Below are 21439 nucleotides of genomic sequence, written 5' to 3' on the forward strand. Positions count from 1 at the left end.
TATTTATAAATTTATATATATTATAGTTGTTTAAAAAACAACATTTATGAAAAGTATCTGCAGCATGCACCTTAACATGTTTCAAATGATAAAATAACATAGGATATAAAATCTTTTTAAATAAAGCACACTTTTTTTGATTTCCTTTTTTTATATACATTTATTTATTTTTTCAATTTTAATTTGGAGCCTTGTACTATATTAAGATTACAAAAGCTGTAATCTTAATATAGTACAAAATATATATTAATAGAAATATACATTAATAAAAAATATATATTAATAAAAATGCTATCAACAAGTTTAAGTTATAACGCATGTAAGTCTTAAGGCTTGTTTTGCTGGTTTTAAACGAAAAAAAATTATCAAAAATAAAATTCATTTATAAAAACATCAGAAAAAATTATTTCTAAAAAATCGTGTAAAAATGCACTTTTTATATATTTAGTTAAGTTATATTAGATAATTCAGTAAAATCAAAAATAATAACTTATTTATTTACAAATTGACAACTATCTTTGAAAGTTTTATGTACTTAATTTAAGACTCAACAAGACGCAATTTTGAAAAAGTTTTTTCAATAAAATTATGGACATAGTAAATGTTCATGAGTCTTGAGGCACTGTAATATTACTTTTATTCAAAAAGTTTTTAAATCCAGTGTTATTTTATGATATAGAACATATTAAAGTGCATGCTGCAGATATTTTTCAAAACTGTTGGTTTTGAACCACCCCACAGTAGGATTGTTCCATACAGGATGGCCAAAATTATTTTCTTCATATTTGCACAAAGCCTTTATTTTTTTTAAAAATTAAATATAAAAAAGTATGAACAAAGGTCAAAAGTTTGAATAATTTTGACCGGAAGTTTCACAGAAATTTAATTTTATAGCATAGACGTTCATAAGATGTTTTCCAAGGAGTTAGAGGCAAGTACTAATATATGTTGCCTAAAATAAGCAATAATTTATCAAAATTTAACGATAAATTAGAAATAAATGGAAAATACTGAAAGATTAATACTTAAATAGCAAGTAGTTTTTTTTATAGTTTCCGAAGTTTTTTTGTAGTTTTCAAATGAGTTTATTTGCTATATTATCATTGCTTTATTCTAGTTATTATAAACTTGTATATCTATAATAAAATTTTAATTAAATTAATAAATATTGTTGTCCTAATCTGATTTATTATCATTATTTTGTCACAACATTTATTTACGTTAATTTCATGTTTGTTATAGGGTACATACGAAAACTAGGAAAAACTGAAAAAAAAAACTTTCTACTTCTTTCAAATACAAAATTAAAAGTGAAAAACAACACTGTTGTCTGTGAACTACAATGGCTCAAAAACTTTGAAAAAGTTGAGGTAAAAGAAGAAAACGACTAAAAAACCTCTATTGATTTTTTCCATATATAACCTTTTTAAGATCAACTAAACGTGCATCATTCTCTATCCGAAATTCCAAGAATGAAACTGATTTATCTTTATCACAAGAACATATTGGCTTTGACTTATTTTGTGACACAATGTAAAAAAAAAAAAACGCTTTCTTTTTGTTAAAATTATATTCTTCATATCACATAAACTTTGTATACAATCTTCAGAGTTTAATCATTATGCAAGACCAAAATTTCTCATCATATTTGATAGTCATTTATTGTTTAAATTATATTTCAACGGTGTAAAAAGAAAAGAACATACTGTGTCTAACATTAATAGCAGATTGTCTAATTTTGAAAAAACTTTGCGATATATGTTCCCTTTGATACCAAATAGTAAAAAAATAATTATGAATTAGCAAATTAGTTCCACGAACACAAATAAGTATAATCTTACTATAATATCAGAGCATCTGAGTAATTACCACCTCTTGTAGATTTTATAAGAAAATTGCGTGAAAATTTTAAACAACCTTCTACTTTAACATTAACGCGAATTACTTTAAAAGTATTGAAATTTGATGGTAATTTTTTTTCTAAAAGAAATAGACGCATCCCACATTTCTATGATGTAATGTTTAAAAATGAAGTAATATTTTCGGGCAATGATGAAACGTAAACATTAGAATTTAGTAGTTATTACTATTTCTTTAAATATGCGTGAGTTTGCCTGTTCTACATTAAAAGTAGTTAAAAAACAAGATTTAGAAGGCAGTCGAGCTTGTTGTTGTATTCCATAATGCAAATGTGTATTTTATCATTCTCAAGGAAAAAAGTCAAGCATGGATTTTTTAAAATTCCTATGGACATTGCTCGGCGTTATAAGTGGTCTAAAATTATTTTAGAAAGTTTAGAAAAAGTTTAGAAAAAAGGGGTAGTGACACTATAGTTTTGAAGGATAAAATTTTAGTATGTAAGCTTCATTTTGAAGTAAATTCAATTATCAAGAAATATTGGCAGAAAAGCTCTCAAAAAAAGAGCCTTTCAATCTATTTTTCAATTTGAAAAGCAAATTGATTTAAAAAAAAGTCTTCTCCAAGAAAGAGGAAACTTCTTGAAAACTTTGTAAACCTTTCTGAAAACGAAGGCATTAAAATTAATAACAAAACACAGTTATTTAAGTTTAATATTGACTGCAATCTAAAAATAAGCTGCTGATCTACAACATATAAATGATTTATTGAGAAAAAAATAGAGTTGATATCCAAAATGCACTTTTTATAATCTCAAAATAAAATAACAAAAATCAATGTAACAAAAAAAAAAAAAAAGGTTATTCATAGTTATGAAAAATATAAAAAAAAGTTATTTATATTTATACAAGTCCGGTGGGAATAAAGGAATGGGTAGGGATGACGAGGAAATAGTCCATATTTAATAAACGAAAGGGAAAGGAGAATGAGGTTTTAATGAAATGGTGAGTCGAAATTTTTTATAGAACACAAATAAAGCAAATTAATTTTAATTTAAAACAGTAACTAAAAGTAATGTTTTAGAATTTAATAAAAAACGACATAATTGAATACTTTTAAGTAGTAGTAATTAAAAAAATGTAACTAAAATTTTTCAAAAATTCAATAAATAACAACATCATAATTAAAAATTTGTAGGTAATAGTAATTTAGCAACCGAGATGCAGTTTTTATGCAGAAATTAGTAACAAATCAACAAAGAACGGTAGAAAAATTAGCAGACAATAAAAAAGACCTATTTTTGGAAGAGTTATGACATTTTAAAAAAATTAGATAAGTTTCAAAACTTTACTATTGTCTTGGAATTAAATGAGTTCAGTACCATACAAAAAGTACTAAATGGTTATGAGAAGTTTTTTAAATCCAGACAATAGACAAATTAAAACTAATATCCTTATATAAAATGTATTTAGATTTTTAATCAGTAAAGATAATATAAAGCTTCTCTATAAATGTTTTTTTATTATTTATAAATAATCATGGTGGCCGCAGACTTGGAAACTTTCCTAAATTCAAGTATTTAAATAAATTACGCAAGACTCAGGGATTTTGATTGATTTTGTTGCATACAATAACTTATTATTTAAATTGGGAATCAAAAAAAGATTGCAAAAATATATTTTTAAAGTCTTATATTAACACTATTATTTAAAAGTCAATGACAGCACTTTTGAAGCAAGTTTGTAATTTTGGGTAAAGGTAAAGAGCTATGTGAGAAATATTGTTGCTTTGAATGTTAAACTTTTGATAAAATATTATTCGGAAAGTCAAGGAATTTCTGTAAGAGTCACGAAAAACTCATGCAAAATAAACATGAAACATTGTTGGCCGCCTTAAATATATAATTTTACATTATTCATTAATCAACTACACTCATATTAAAACGATCAAAGGCATGCATATTTGACATGCTTTTATCTAATAAATTGACTGATCCTCGCAGTCATATAATAAACAGAAAACACTTTATACATCAAATTCCTCTAATCATGAAAGTTTGGTATATAAACATTCGACACCTGTCTAGATTTTGCCTCCAGAAATTTTTAGTCTTATGTAAAAGTTAAGATTTTTAATGTTGTCCCAATAGCAATATTATAGTCGAATCTTCGGTGTAGTAAATTAATAGTAGTAGCTTAAAACTCAAGTTGGTAAGAAGACTTTATTTACCAAATTATGAAATATAATTACCTAAAGATACAGTCAAACTATTTTACGTAAAAGAAACATAATAGTTGTTAAATAACAGTAGTAAACAATTGAAATTAGCTTACTAATTATAGCCCTCAAAGGTCCACCTTAATTGCGCAATAACAAACATGGAAACTTACCCGAATTTTTAAGTAGAAGTTTATCCAAATTTTCACTTATTTACTACTTATTTAACAATTGTTAAACAAGTAGTTAATAAAAAGTAAAAATTTATTTGTACTTTAATACAAATTTGAAATGTTTTAAAACTGAATTACACCATAACACGCTTATTTGAGAGACAATGATTTTATTATTACATTTCGACCATTGGGCACACAATTGTCTGAGCTGACTACTATTATCTAAAATTCATACTAAAAATAATACTTCTTAAACATCGGCGTTACCGCACCAGCAGTAAAAAAATTTCGGTAAAATGCGGTAAAACGTGTAACACGCATTTTACCAATTTTACCTTTTTTACGCATTTTGCGTAAAATGAGTAAAAAAGGTAACATTGTGTAAAAACGGTAAAACTGCGTAAAAACGGTATTCCGGTACTAAATTGGAAAATCCGGGAGTTTGTGATAAAAGACAGTAAAAGTGGTAATTATTATGATAGAATAGTGCAAAAAGTTACATTGTTTTTATCAAGATAGTTAGTTGCTAAATAATTAACTACCTCCTAAAATTAAACTACCCTTCTATATAAGCTTGACTAAAGTCAAGAAAGACTAACAGTCTCAAAGTTCTTACTTCAGTGATCTCATTAGTATACCGAAACCACTACCAAATTAAATTATCTTGAAGAAACTATGTCTCTTTGGAATTATTTTACCAAGCTTGACAGAGAAGAGGATATCATCTCTGGCTTTGGCAGAAAATCAGGAATTGCTGAGTGCAATAAGTGCAAAAAAGTGATTTAGCTATCTCAAGGTAGCACCAATTGAGTTATAGCTCTCCTAAAGTATGTGTTTTACTTTTATTATAACTTAGTATATTTTAAACCAATGATCTCAAAATATAACTTGATATCGTATTCTGTTGTTTTTTGGAAAAAAAAAGGAAGCCTAAACTGGCCTCCCAAGATGGCGGCAGTCAAAGCTTTTAGCGGGGAACTATGTACATCTTATAAGACTTTACAATATATGAAAGAGATAATTAAATAGAGTTTTGAAATAAAAATAAAGACAATGAAATTTAACTTTGTAACAGTTTAAAGAAATGTTTAAAAAAATTTAGCAATTAAAAAAATTATTGATTTAAATATTAAAGTTTAAAATAATCTTAAGTACAAATTACGAATAAAATAATATTTATGTGTAATATATTTACCTTTTAATTCTTAGTTACCCAATGCAGTGTGCTAGAAGGTTAATAACATAACTGCATGGTAAGCGGCAGTTGTGTCTACCTACAATTTTGTAAATATTATAATTTCAATAACACAACATGCACTTGTGTTACTAACCTTCTTGCACAAGTATTGGGTAGTTAAGAACTAAAAGATACATAAATTATGTAGCAAATGCTAAATATTTTAAACTTAAAATTTCTGCACAAGCAAACAAATACTTTTTCTTCATTACTATTAAAAAACTAAAATTAAAACTTGCACTTAGTCTTAATGAGAATTTGTGTTTTATTTTGTTATTTTTATTGTAAAAAACAAAAAACAGAAAAAGTTAATATACAACAAGTTATAGTGAGAATATGTTCTGTTAAATAAAAAAAATGTTTATAATTTAAATTTATGCAAATATGCAAAATTCCGTTATTTTTATGAAAAAATCTTATGCTAACCAAAAAATTTATATTTTTATTTGAAACTTATCAATATTTGAGCAAAAGATATAAAACTTCATTATCATCAGTTTCTTATTTTACATATAGCCGTTCCTTAAATCCGCCGCCATCAAAAAATTTTCTTGTGGTTCATATATTTATTTTTTATGAGCTATCTACTACTGAAACGAATGTTTTCAGATAGAGGTAGGACGATTACTGATTTTAGGCATAATGTAAAACCAGAAAACACTAGCATGTTAGTTTTTGTTAGTCAAAATAACGCAAGAGTTTTTTCTGACCTCAGCGATTGGGAAAAAACTTGCGAAAAAGAGCCACATATACCACATATGCCACATGTCACTTCACATATACCACATGTCACTACCAACTAAGAATATACTAACATATAAAAACATAAAAAATTTATACGTCTTTTTTAAAATAGCACTATTTACAATACTTCATCAAATATAAATTTTTTTTTTCTTGTCAAAAATTTTCTTAATTAAAATTTTAATTTTTTAATAAAAAAACACAAAGTTTTTTTGGTTTTGATAAGCCAGTTTTATTTATGAACGTCCTAAATGTATTATTTGAAAAGACTTAAATTGTGATAACTGTTTTATTTTATATAAAAACATTTTTATATACAAACCACTAAAATAGACAACACAAAAGCTAATACATAATATAAACATATTAAAAATTAATACTCTGGAATGATTTATAAAAAGCTGCTTTAAACAGCTATAACAGGAAACTCTTTCCATTAAATAAGGAGCTTATCTATATTGATAGCAACTTCGAAGTCAAATAAACTGCCTAACTTACCATTGTTAAGACAACCTAGTGTTTGCAAAAAAATTTTATTTATTTTAGATAAACATATTGTATTCTAGATCAATCTCTGAATGATAAATTGTTTTCTTCAGAGGCATCAGGATCTGAATCGAATTGAACGGAAAACTCTTTTTCCTGAATTGCGCTAATTTGAAAACAACTCTCGCAAGATATATAAACCATCATTGGTGTAAAATAAAGTTATTTTTATGAAAATACATGAAAGTTGGCTTTAATTGCTGTTTATTGCGGATGTTGCGGAAGTCACTTAGCAGCCATCCACTTTGGTGTTTTGATTTGACAATGCATATTGTTCCGCTTCATTTTTACTATTTTAAAGTATGATAGTATTATACATTTTATCTAAAACAGAACTGAGGTATTTTAACATAACAATGTATTAAACAAAAAAAATGTAACTTATTCATGTGAAGCATTTGTTAACCTATATATAAACACGACTGTTATTCATATTTTTCCCAGTTGACTAGTCAAATCTGACAAGTATAGTTAATATATAAATTGTATTTTTCAGACTCAACTAGTCATTAAATGTCTACAAGTCATTAAATTTAGTAGTATTTAGTTGTATTTAAAACTCGACTAATCAATAAATTTAGTAGTATTTAGTAGTATTAATATGTGTTTACTGATAATACGTGTTTAATATATGTTTCATTTATAAACATATTAGACAAAATTTATAAACAAATTACGTTATAAACGTCGCAAATATTTATTAGTCACGTTTATAAAATAATATGTTATTAGTAGGAAAAGGCCAATTCTGGACCATTTTTACTTTCGACCATTTATCCAGCCACAATTTTATATATATTTTAAGATGTTTAATTGACCACAACTTTTATAAGTCTTTTAGACTTACTCAGCATGAGTTCGAAGAACATACTTCTTATGGATCTGAAAGATCTATCAATTCTTTATTATCAACCCATGAGTTGAACGAATCAGGATGCCAATACCACTTTACTAGTGATTAATTTTTGAGTTTGCGAATCACTTTTTCAATTCTAAATATTTCTTGATTCGTTTTTTGAAGTTCTTGTTCATAAAAAGTTCTTCGTATTTCTTCACTATTATTGTCAGCTATTTTATAAGTTGGAGGATCTGTGTATTGAGTTTGTGATATAGTAAAAACTTCTTCAGTCCATCTTGGTGCGTATCTTTTTTCAAATGTTGTCTTCTTTTTAGTTATCCTGACTGTATCATTAATTGAAAACTTTGGTCGCACTGTCTCTGATCGTGCATTTCCGTTCAAGTTTAAGCAAACAATATTCTTATTCTTTTCATCACTAGCTTTAACTGGTGTCATTTTAATTGAAGAATGCCTTGTGTTGTTGTATTTATTTACCATTTTCATCTAAGACGTCAATATATTTTCTAGTAGAATTAGCTGAAAAGTATTTGAACATTTTCTCTTTCATTGTTCTATTCCAACGTTGACTACACAACTTTTTTCTTTATTTTCTGTTGAGTATAACTCAACACCTAGAGCTTTAACATAATTATTCTTACAAAATTCTTGACCTTTATCTACCCACAATTTTCTGCACTTTTGTTCTTTAAATATTCTATTTAAAGCATGAGCAATATTAGCTCCAGTTTTACTCTTCAATAGAACAATCCATCCATACTTTGAAAATACATCTACGACCATGAGTAAGTAATTTATTTCGTTATTGAATTTAGAGAAAGATTGCATGTCAACTAAATCAGCAGCCCATATTTCATCGATTCCATTTGCAATTACTTTTCTTTTTTTGAAATGTTTTATAACGGGTCTATGAAGTTCGTTCACAAGTTCGTCAGACCATTTCACATTTTTTTCTTTGACTTTATTGCTGATTGATTGTAGTTTTTTTTAATACCGACTTTGCATGGGCCTTTCAGACCGAGTCTAAACTTTGCTTTACAAGCGATGATAGTTTTTATAATGCCTCTTTCAATTTTTTGGCGTCCATTTCTCTAATCATCATCTTATCAGCTAAATTTCTATTTGCAGTGTCTGTAAAATGTTGATATGCGAGATCATGATGATAAGCAGCATTATCAACTCTATCTATAGGTTTACTCCATTCTTTATATGCGTCAGTAGAAGTGAGTCTCTCATTTAAATTAGTACCAGGACCAGCATAGTTCATTCCAGGTAAGTGCATCTCACCTGGGAATTTTGCCATGGTGATTTTACTTTTTTAGTTATTGAATTAATAGAGTCAACTCTATTAATTCAATAACTTTATAAGTCTCCTTCTTTCTTAGTGGATCTGACAAATTGAGTTTTTGTTGTTCCGCAAATGTCGCAAGTTCCGCGAATCATATTTATATTGTTTTTGCTGACAAAGTTTTGTTGATTTAGTGTATTTGTATTTTTTTTGCATTTGACACAGTACATTATTTCATATATAAAAAATAATTATATATAAAAATGGATTTTGTCAATTTATCATGGAACGTAAAAAGAAATAAACGAAATAATATTAAGTTGTTACCTAAAAGTATAAGAGGTATAATTGTTGGAATGTCGGGGTGTAGTCAAACTACTTTATTACTAAATTTGCTTTTAAGATCTGGATGGTTAGATTATAGTAATTTACAAGTTTTTGGAAAATCTCTATTTCAGCCTGAATACAAAATATTAAAAAGATAGTTTGAAGAAAAAATACCAAAAGAAGTTATTCTTAATTTGTTTAAGTATCAGGACAAAATAGAAAATCCTGAAGAAGTTATTGAAGAAGTTTCAAAAACGTTTAATGAGAAAAATAGTAAAGTTGATATGGAGTGTAAATTTTTTGAGACAGCAGATGATGTACCAGATCCTGAAGATCTCGATGCTAGTAATAACAATATAATGATATTTGATGATTTGCAACTGACAAAGCAAAATAAATGTGAGAAGTATTATATAAGAGGGAGGCATAGTAATGTAGATTGTTTCTATCTTGCACAAAATTATTTTATGTTGCCTAGACAGACTATAAGAGAAAATGCAAATTTTATTTGTTTATTTCCACAAGATTCAAAGAATATCAATCATATTTATAAAGATCATATATCGAGTGATATGTCAGAGGATGAGTTTAAAAAGTTATGTAGAACTGCATGGAAGAAAAAGCATGGATTTGTTGTAATAGATTTATCTTCTGAAAAAGATGATGGAAAGTATAGAAGTGGATTTGATAATTTTTATATTACATCTGACTATTTTAAAGATCCTTAAAATCTATAGAAAATTCTTTGATTTTTTAGAGATTCTTGATAAATAAATTTTTCAATTTATAAAAATGCCTTGCATATATGTAAACGAAGACAGTAGTGAAATAGTAACTAAATTTAGTTATAGTATTGAACTGGATAAAAATAAACAATATGAAATGGCTCTAGTTGGTTTAGAAACATATTATAGTATTCCAAATATTGATTTTTCAAATAACAATTTTAGATTCAGTCCTGATAATGGGGTGACTTGGTTTGATGTTCTACTTCCAGTTGGAGCATATGAGATTGATGATATAAATAAGTATATTGAATTATTTTTAATTAAAAACGGTGTTGTAATATCAAGAGTTCCAGCTATAACAATTGGAGCTAATAACAATACATTGCGTTCAACTTTAAATATTCAGACAGGATATAAAGTAGATTTTACAACTCCAAACTCAAGAAGGACTATTTTAGGTTTTAGTTATCAAAATATATTCAGCAGGTTATTATGAATCTGAAAGTATTGTGATAATATTAAAAGTGAATACTATACACGTTACATCTAGTATAGTAGAAGATTCATATGTTGATGGAAAAACACAAAAAATTATATATTCATTTTTTCCAAATGTCGGTCCTAGATATAAAATTGTTCAAGAACCGATTAATTTAATATATCAACGTGTATTGTTAGATTCGATTTCAACATTAGTAAATACAATAGTTGATCAAGATGGAAATCTAATTAATTTAAGAGGTGAAAAAATTTCTATTAGATTTCCCATAAGAGAAAAAAAATAATCTTATAATAAAATGACAAATTATACAAATGTTAAAATACATCTTTCAGAAGGACAATTGAAAAAAATTGAAAAAGCAATCAGTTAAAAGACTGGAGTTAGTATTGAATTATCACATTCAGATTTTAATGAATAACATGCATTAGCTGTAACAAATACACAGATGAATAAAATTTCAAAAGCATATGAAGATGGTAAAGGAGTAGTGCTAAAATTAAGCAAAAAACAACTCATGTACAATGCTTAAATGAAGAAGGGAGGATTTCTCGGAGCACGTTTACCTTTCTTAGGATCAGCTGGAAGTTTTTTAGCATCAAAAGTAATACCGTCTCTAGCAATAGGACTTCTTACAGGTGTAGGAGCTGCAACTGGGAACAATCTGATTAATAAAATTGCTATAAATGGCATTGGTAAAAAAAGATTCTATAAAGTTAGAAATGGAGAAGGAATTAAGTTCACTAAAATGGGAGGTGGATTATTTATGAGTCCATGGAAAATTGGAGGATCATTAGGAGATGGACAATACTTAAGTGCTGGAAATGTTTATGTGAGAACTTGAGCAGGTCTATTATTAGGGCCTAATTCACCATTTGCTAATAAACTTTTTTTGAATTTGATTTTGTGAAAAAAGAATTTAAAAAATCAAAGATTTTTTATGAATCTAAAAAAAAATCTTGATATATAAAAATAGCATATTATCCTCCGATGCATAAATTTATAAATAAAAGACAAAGAGCTATTTGGTATGAGAGGCCACTTCCAAGTTGTATTGTTAGTACTCCTAACTATGGATTAGTAGATACTAGTTCGCCTTGAACTGTTATAAAAGACCCAAAATCTTATTTTGTATTTAACGACACTTTTGATAATAAGCAGGAATTATTAGTTAATGGGTCTAAATATAAAATATTTGCACAGGAAGATTTTAAATTAGCATTTATGTCACATAAAGTTAAATCTTTGCAAAAAGGTGTAAAAATTGATGATCCTAGTTTTGTATTAATTTCTTTAGAAATTAGTCTAAAATTAAAAATGCTAAGTTTAGATAACAATATTGTATCAGAATCAGTTGATGATATTGTTGTGGTTATTAAAAACAATAATTCAATTAAAGATATAACAATTAAAAAAGGTGATGTATTATGCTATGTTAATTTAGTAAAATAAATAATTTTATTTTGCTTTGTAAAATGGAGTATTTAAATAATTCAAATATGAATACATTATATCCGACTCAACCAAATGAATATACTGAAATACAGCAGATAGATCCTATTGCTTACCGTCTGAATAAGATTAGCGAAATTCAAAAAGAAATAGAAATTGAGAGAGAAAAGAGATTAACATTAAGTAAAAAGTATTAGGGCAATAAAAGTAATTTCTGCAGTTGATGTAGCGTTAATTGGAAGTACAATGGCACTAGGAACTGTTGGAATTGGTTTTTTAGCCACAATAGTAGCAACTCCAATAGCTATTGCATGTGAAGGTGCAGCATTAGTGATTGGAGCTCTTTCATTGGTAGGAGGTCAAGTGAATAAAAAATTAAATTTAAAAGCAGAAAAGCATGAAAGCATTAAAATACTTGCTAGTTCAAAATTGAATACAACAAGCGATCATATTTCTAAAGCTTTAGTAGATGGGAAAATAGATGATAAAAAATTTGAGCTGATACTTAACGAATTTGAAAAGTTTAAAGTTATGCTTGAAGATATTAGGACAAAAATTAAAAAAGATATTGATGAACAAACTAAGATATCATTAATTAATAAAGAAGAGAAGAAGCGATTAATTTACTTCAAATGAGATTTAGTAAATCCGAAGGATCAATGCGAAGTAAATCTGAAGGATCGAAAAAATGAAAAAATAAAATAACTATATGTATAGGTTAATATATTTATTATTTATTAATAAATATGTTTTATCCGTTCTTTTTAGAATGTAATATACGTGAAAGAGATTTGAATAAAAAAAAACATTTGGAACATTTTGGATTTGGAAAAGGAGGTTTTATTGTTGATTCAAGAAGTCACTCTAAATTTATCACAGATTATGGAAACTTTAAGATACCATCAACTTATAGTGACGATGATAGAGATAAACTTTATAAACTTATCTAGAATCAAGATAGTGATTTTTATAAAGTAAAAAGTAAAATTAAAGAGCATAATAAACATTGGAGTAGTGTTAAAAAGAATTATAAATTGAGAATGATAGATAAATATGTACTTTAATTAGAGTGTGACTTTATCGAAAAAAAGTATTTTATCAATTGCAGTACTAGCAGGATTATTAAAATCAGAAGACGTCACTTATAAAGACTATGAAATTAAAAATATAATTAATATTGAAAAATATAAATAAAAACATATACTTTATGTTAACATAACATAAAATTCTATGTTATGTTATGTTTTTTTATTAATATTAGAAAATACAAATAAAAACATATACTTTATGTTAACATAACATAAAATTCTATGTTGTGTTATGTTTTTTTATTTTTTGCGTATTAAAAGTGTCGTTTTTAAAAATTACTGACCCTGAAAAGAGAAATCAAGGTATTGAAGAATACAAAGCTTTAAAAAAAATAGCACAACAAAATGCTCTTAATGAAAAGATTGTTGAATCTAATTTTAATCAAGATTTGACAAAGTTGTATAGTCCACTCATTGAGAGTCAATCTGGTATAAGTAAAGGGATGTCAAAGTTGAAAGATCAATTAGCACTTACTTTTCCGAATACTGAGATACTCCGTATGGATCAAAAGGATCCTTATGCATATAAGATTGAGTTTGATAGTTCAAAGTTATTAAAGTTAGGCAATATTGCAACGGATTATCTTAGATTATATACATCAAGCAAAAAGTCTACAGATACAGTATTTGGAATACATTCTAGAGATGGAGAGTTATACATTGGTAAAAAGCCAATAACTATTGATGAAAATAATATAAATACTGATGGAAAAAAATATATTGGTACAAAAGGTCTGTGGGAATTGATAACAAAATTTAATCCAAGTAAAGAAGTATATAATAATGAAGATATTAAAAACTATAGAGATATATTACTACAAACAGATGCAATTACTTCTAGTAATCCAAACAAACCAAAGTCGTCAAGAAGTGAAAAATACAATGAATTAATATCTCCAATTTGGAAGGATATGAAGGGAGCAAGGAGAAAACTAGAGTATGAGAGAAAAGGAAGTGGAGTTGGAGATAAGAGAAGAATTCAAACTGTAACTCAAACTGAAATTCTTCCAAGCGATCCTAATGTATTAGTTAAAACGTTAGGGATGCGAATAGCTGCTTGGGAGGCTGGTAATAATTCATCAAAAAATGAAGCTGTATTATTTAGCGATGAATTACTAAGGCTGGGTATATTAAATAGTGAAGAATAAAAAGCAATACAAAATTTTCTAGCAGTATAAATAAAAAAAATTGTGTATATAAAAATGATCATCATTAAAAATAAGAGATATATTAAGAAGCATATTATTGGAGGAAGTGGACTTTTCGATACTCTACGTGAGATGTTTAGACGAGCAGCAGCATCAAATGTAACTAAAGTATCATCAGCTATGGTTAAAAAGCTTGCAGCTACTGATTTAAGAAAAAGTGCATTAACTGCTGCTAAATCAGCAGGAAAAGAACTATCATTATCAGCACTAGAAGCTGCTAAAAATACTGCAATAGAAAAAGGAAAAAAAATAATTGATAAAGTATCTAAATCAAATCTTGATAAAAAAAGTGAAGAGCTATTATCAAACTTGATTAGATCTGGAACACAAAGTAATGAAGCAAATCTTAGTAATTTAGCATATGGATCTTCAATAAAACCAAAGAAATCAGTTCGAAGTGAAAATGCTATTAGAATTGAAAAATTAGTTAAATCAGGGAATGGGCTCAGATTATTTTAAAAATTCATTATCAGATAAATTTTTTTTTATTTTATATAAAAAATAACAACTTCTGAAGTATTTAATTATGATGAGCCAATGAAAGATGTCAATATTATGCCTATAATCCAATAATAGGTACAAATCTAAATAACGGAGACATAAGAATTACAATTGATCAAACTGATTTACATACACTACCATCTAAAGCTTATATTTTAGTTGAAGGGACACTTCTTAAAAATGATCGGACAGCTTATGCTAATACAGATGTAATATGTTTTATAAATAATGGTATACTGTATCTATTCGATAGGATATCATATAAATTATCATCTACAAATGTAAAGACAATTGATAATCCAGGTGTAGCTACAACAATGCTTGGATTGTTAAAACATTCTAACAACTTTCAAGTTTCAAAGGGATTAAATCAATTATTGTATAAAGATTTCTCAACAACAGTATCGCTAACAGATAACGTTGGATTTGCAATTAGACAAGAACTAATAATACAAAAACCAACTACAAAGGGAGCATTTTCATTTCGTATACCTTTAAACCACATTTTTTGTTTTCTGCGACGATTATGACAAATCTGTTTTTGGATTAAAACAAACAGTAACTCTTACTAGAGGAAGTGACAATAATACCATATTTAGAGCTAATAATGTAGTTGCTGGTAAAGTTGTTCTTGATAAAGTAGCATTATACATTCCACAGTTAGATCCATCATTTGAACAAGAATCTAAATTTCTCAGTATGATATCATCAAAAGTAACTATCCAATCAGCTTACAGAGAGCGTCGTCTTAATAGTATGGCAGTACCACAAACTACATCATTTAATTGGCAACTTAGTCCAAAGGCATCTTCTAAAAGACCTAGACATGTTATTGTCGGATTTCAAACAAATAAGTTATTAGATCAAACAACAAATCCTTCATTATTCGATCATTGCGACTTGCAAAATATGCAAGTTGTTGTTAGTAATAAAAATTATCGTGAACTTAACTATAATCTATTATTTCCAAATATAAAGTATTCATTGGCTTATGGTACTGCATCTGATTTTAGTGAAAAATTTTATGGAACTAGTGACTTGATTACAAATGGAAACAATCTATATACTGAATATAGAGATTTATTTCCATATATGGTTTTTGATGTTAGTAATCAAAGAAAAAGATTAGATTCATCAATAGTAAATATATCAATTAATGCAACATTTAATACTGCAGTACCCGCAAATACTATGGTATATGCTCTTGTAATATCAGATAAATTATTAAACTTTCAATCAGATGGAAACAGGTTTACTCAAATTTATTAATTTTATATAAAAATGAATTCAAAATTTTTTTTCTTTATATAATAAAAATGTATTATACTAGAAAAGATTTACAAAATCTATTAAGAGAAAATAATATAACAAAAACATTAGACAATTATGTGACATTATTTATGCTAGCTATAGATAATAAGTTGATAGATAAAGATAAAATAATGTCAAAAGTGGTAGAATCAACTGATGAAAAAGGCCTGTTGGTCGTCCTAGAATATATGAGATAAAAGAAAAGAAAAAAGAAATAGATCTAAAATATGAAAGATTGAGATCAATTAAGAAAAAGCCAGTCACTATTAAATTAATAAATGTAGATACAGGGTAAGAAATAGTATACAAATCATTATATAGAACTATGAAAAAAACTAAACATGGATATGAATATTTTGAATCGCGTGATCGAAAGGTTGATAATGGATATAAGATTAAAGTATTCAATTCTAAAGAGCTAAAAAAAACGTAAAAAAATTCTACATTGTAAATACAGTTTTTTTAAATTAAATAAAAAAAAATATTTTATATATAAAAATAATGGCATTTATAACAATTGAATCATTTGATATTAAAAATTTATTTGTAAAAGATAAGCTGATAAGCCAGTTCCATATCAAAAATTACAACTTGCATATAAATATCCAATAGGTGCTGGTCCTGTTCTCATTAAAACATTACCTTCTTTTTCCTATGGTGTGTGTGAAAATAGAGATTTTAAAAATGATAAACTTAATGGTTATTCAATGTCATTTGTATGTGATAAAGAAAAATCTGATGAACAAGAAAAGTTTATTGCAATGATTGAATCTATTGAAAAATTTGGTAGAGATCAAATTGAAGTATATAAAAATAAGATAAAAAAATCTAAAGTTAATCTTGCTAATTTAAAAATTTAAAAATATAATGCAGATAAACCTCCAATAATATATGGAAAGTTATTTACAAGTAATAAAGATTTAGAAATAACTACAGTTTTCCGTCGTAGAAAAACTAAAAGTGAAGTAAATCCTTCGGATCAATGCAAAGTAAATCCAAAAGATACTGTAAAATTATTTGTTATAGCTTCACCTTATGATTATATCAAACAAAGATGTGAAGCTATTGGATGCTTAAAGATTGAAGGCATTTTTATTGGTTCAATGATAGAGTCATTACGAGTTAAACTTCAAGAGGTAGTTGTTGTTACAAATATTTCTAATTTTACTAGTATAATAAACGATTTAGATATAGGAAGTGAATCAGATGATGAGTTGTAAAATATTTAACAATTTAAGGATTTAAAAAAATATATAAAAATGGGAGATAAAGCTATGAAATTTTAAAGAATGTATAAGCCTACGGCATGCAGTTTGTATTGGAAAAGAGAAGAAATAAATAATAATTTAAAAGATTTAAAAAAATCTTGCTATATAAAAAATGGAAAACATAACTCTTATGGATCCGAAAGACCTACTTCACATGGGTCTGAAAGACCTACTTTGCATGGGTCTGAAAGACCTACTTCGCATGGGTCCGAAAGACCTACTTCGCATGGGTCTGAAAGACCTAATTCGCATGGGTCTGAAAGACCTACTTAACGAACGGATTCCATACATATCATCAGAAATATTAACTCCTGAACCTTTTGTATAAAGAATAACAACTGTTCAAAATGAGAGATAACTTGAAAAACTGCGAACAGTAGAATATTATTGTAGAGTTAGAGGATGGGGGTGTGTATAATATTTTATATGAAATTTATCATATGAAATATTTTACCAAGAAAAAAAATTTTGAAAAATGATATAAATAAATTTTTTATAATAAAAAATATCTTTCATATATAAAATGGAATACGATATGAATAGCAAAAAAGTAAAAGAATTAAAAAAAATCGCTAAAGAGCGAGAAAATAAATATTATTATAATATGCGAAAAAGCCATCTTATTAATGCATTATCTCGGAGACAAAGACCAGTTCCTGCTCCTCGTCCTATTCAAAGACCAGTTCCTGCTCCTCGTCCTATTCAAAGACCAGTTCCTGCTCCTCGTCCTATTATTCAAAGGCATACTTCTTATGGGTTTGAAAGGCTTATACTTGATGAACCAATTCCATTATCAGTTCAAGCACCTGTTTTAGAACCTGGACTCTTTTCAAGATTGACAACAGCTGCAAAAAATGTGTCGTCTTATGTCATCAACAGCTATAATGATGTTGTAGAGTGGGTTAAACCATATATTTTAAATCTAATTAAAAAGAAAGTAAAAGATACAGGATCTGATATTAAAAGAAAAATAGAATAAATAAAATCTATAGTTTCTAATACAGTATACAAAAAACAAATAGAATTTAAATTATCACAATCAGCAGTTAAAAATGTGACAAAACAATTTACAGTTGAAGGTAAAGATGGATATGATGCAGAATCTTTCATTAAAGATGCTAAAAAAAATGCAATTAAAATACTAAATAAAAATAGAGGATTAAAAGTGAATATAGTTATGACATGTAAAATGGAGAAAAAGAGTATTACAGCAGGAGAACCTACAACTAAAGATGTGCCTTTTACAACTAAGAGTTTACGATTATTAGAATCTACAAATTTAGTTGAGTTTTATGAAGAAGCAAAGTCTAAAATATTTAGAAAACTTATCATCATTTCAACTGCTAGGATCAAATCGGAGATTTGTTTCTATTAAAAAGATGTATTAAAAAGATTAAAAAGATATGATAGAGTATAATCCTCTTAAAGCAAAATTGTATACTCCATTAGATAAATATTTAGAAACTAAAAAAGCCATTATTAATATGAAAAATGAAGATAATAATTGCTTTAAATGGTGTATTGCAAGATTTTTAAATCCAACAAATAATCATCCTGAAAGAGTTGATAAAGAGCTTAAAAATGAAGCTGAAAAATAAATTGGGACAAGATAGAATTTCCAGTTTCATTAGATAAAATTACACAATTTGAGAAAAATAATAAAGATATCAGTGTGAATGTATTTGGATTTGAAAAGTCAGTTTCTCCTCTACGCATTTCAAAAGATAATAATCGCAAACATTTAGAAGATTTATTATTAATTTCAGATGGAGAAAAAAGTCATTACTGCTTAATAAAAAGTTTAAGTAGATTGCTTTCTTCACAAACCTGTTGTAAACAACATACTACATACTATTGTAGAAATTGTTTACTTGAATACAACTCTGAAAAATCATTATCTAATCACAAAATGTATTGTAATACACATGATATAGTGCGCATTGAACTTCCTAATCCAGGTTCAACAATGCAATTTATTCATCATAATAGGTCGATGAGAGTACCATTTGTTGTGTATGCAGACTTTGAAAGTTTTATTAAACCCGTTAATACTTATACTCAATTAAATACCCGTTAGTACACCAAATCCGAATGAATCTTATAATAAACAGTATCAAAAGCATACACCTAGTTCGTTCTGCTACTAAATTAAATGTTTTGATGAAAGTTTTTATCAAAGCAGTCCAGTCACATTTACTGCAAGTAGTGAAACAGATGATGTTGCACAAATTTTTGTTGATAGTTTACAAGAAGATGTTAAGAAAATTTGTGATATGATTAAGACGGAATTCACACTTTAGCATACGGACATTTTAAATTAAGATGATAGGCATTAAAACGATAGGCATTAAGACGATAGGCATTAAGACGATAGACATTAAGACAATAGGCATTAAGATGATAGGCATTAAAGAAACACCATTTCCCCTCACCCAACCAAAGTCATACTAAACAAGATACAATAAATGGCATACATATTTTTTATTTATTTAAAATGAGAATAAATAAAAAAACAAAAAGTAATATTAAAAACTTTGTTATTAGACGATCATAAATTAAAGTTAATAAAGATATATACAAATAATATTAAAGAAATTAATCAAAAAATAATAAAAGCTGTAAAACAATATTACAAATACTACGATGAAGAATGTATTAATAATGTTGATATTTCAATCTATTTCATACAAAACACTGATAAATATGCTCCATTTATAAACTTGTATAATATTATAGAAGTGTACTTGTAAATTTACAAAAAATTAAAAAAAAAAAATTTTATAAATAATTTTCTTGAGTAAATAAAATAGAAAATAGAGAATTAAAATTAAAAAATATTTTACTTAGTAAAAATGAAATAATTATATTTTCTAATAGAGCTGATAAAGATTTAAGAGATAAAGATATAAAAGACAAAGTAAAAGAAGCTTACTGTAATAATGATAACGTAAACTTAGAAATCCATTACATTAGAAACATTGATAAATATGACTTAATTTCATATTATGATGATATTATAATATACAAAACTGGACGTATTAGTAAATATAAAATAATTCGTAAAGAAAATGAAGAAGAGATAGAAGAGTCAGATAAAGAGTCAGATCAAAAGTCAGATGAAGAGTCAGATAAAGAGTCAGATTAAAAGTCAGATGAAGAGTCAGATGAAGAGTCAGATGAAGAGTCAGATGAAGAGTCAGATGAAGAGTCAGATGAAGAGTCAGATGAAGAGTCAGATGAAGAGTCAGATGAAGAGTCAGATGAAGAGTCAGATGAAGAGTCAGATGAAGAGTCAGATGAAGAGTCAGATGAAGAGTCAGATGAAGAGTCAGATGAAGAGTCAGATGAAGAGTCAGATGAAGAGTCAGATGAAGAGTCAGATGAAGGCTCAGATGAAGAGTCAGATGAAGAGTCAGATAAAGAGATTGAAGAGACTGAAGAGACTGATAATACTAATGTAATTGTGAATATTGCAATTAATTCTAAGAAACTAAAGAATCTAACAATTAATCATTAATGTATATAATAAAAAGTTTATTATATATAAAATGGACAAGTTTATAAATGTTGAAGGATTAGTCTTACCAAATGAACCTCTAACTAATTTTCAATTGATAGAAGCCGCAAAAAAACTAAAACTAAAAAACTTTAGAGGTGTATTTGTTAGAGATCAATTACCAAATAGAACAATAAAAAAAGAATGTGGAGTTTTAAATACAGGAGATTCAAGTACTAATGGATTTCATTGGATTTGTTGGTATAAAGACGATAAAGTAAAGTACACATTTGACTCTTATAGCCAACCTCTACTATCTGAACTTGTTGAATACTTACGCCATCCTGTTTATTATAATAGTGAAAGACTTCAATTCGGAAATACTTCTTATTGCGGCCACTTGTGTCTTTACTTTCTAAATAAATTAGATGAAGGATACGATTTTCAAAACATTATTGAAAACTTATTGAATACAAAAATATAAAAAATCTTTCAGTTTAATGAAAGATTTAAAAAAATATTGCGTATATAAAATGCCTGCTGATATATTCGAAAGAACTTCAAACTCAAATACACAATCAATAGTAAACGGATTAACAATGTCTCAAGCTAATAACACATTTATTTAAAGAGATGGACT

At 26.8% G+C, this 21439-nt stretch overlaps 1 protein-coding gene across 1 annotated transcript; it reads left to right on the forward strand.

Annotated features, from left to right (window-relative positions):
- The first annotated feature begins 19212 nt into the window (after window positions 1-19212).
- LOC136089910 (clumping factor B-like) lies at window positions 19213-20820 on the forward strand. The gene is made up of 4 exons (XM_065816009.1): window positions 19213-19375; window positions 19848-20025; window positions 20181-20344; window positions 20456-20820. The coding sequence occupies exons 1-4, from the start codon at window positions 19213-19215 to the stop codon at window positions 20818-20820; spliced, it is 870 nt and encodes a 289-aa protein (XP_065672081.1).
- Window positions 20821-21439: the final 619 nt, after the last annotated feature.

This window comes from Hydra vulgaris, chromosome 13, assembly GCF_038396675.1.
Source record: "Hydra vulgaris chromosome 13, alternate assembly HydraT2T_AEP".
Taxonomy (NCBI): Eukaryota; Metazoa; Cnidaria; class Hydrozoa; order Anthoathecata; family Hydridae; genus Hydra; species Hydra vulgaris.

Excerpts from the sequence above, each read along its gene's own strand:
- LOC136089910 (XM_065816009.1), top strand. The coding sequence starts at position 19,213 with ATGTATTGTAATACACATGATATAGTGCGCATTGAACTTCCTAATCCA. Across the intron at positions 19,376-19,847 it reads TTATACTCAATTAAATACCC|ACGATCATAAATTAAAGTTA; the intron begins GTTAGTACACCA and ends CTTTGTTATTAG. Across the intron at positions 20,026-20,180 it reads TATGCTCCATTTATAAACTT|AGCTGATAAAGATTTAAGAG; the intron begins GTATAATATTAT and ends ATTTTCTAATAG.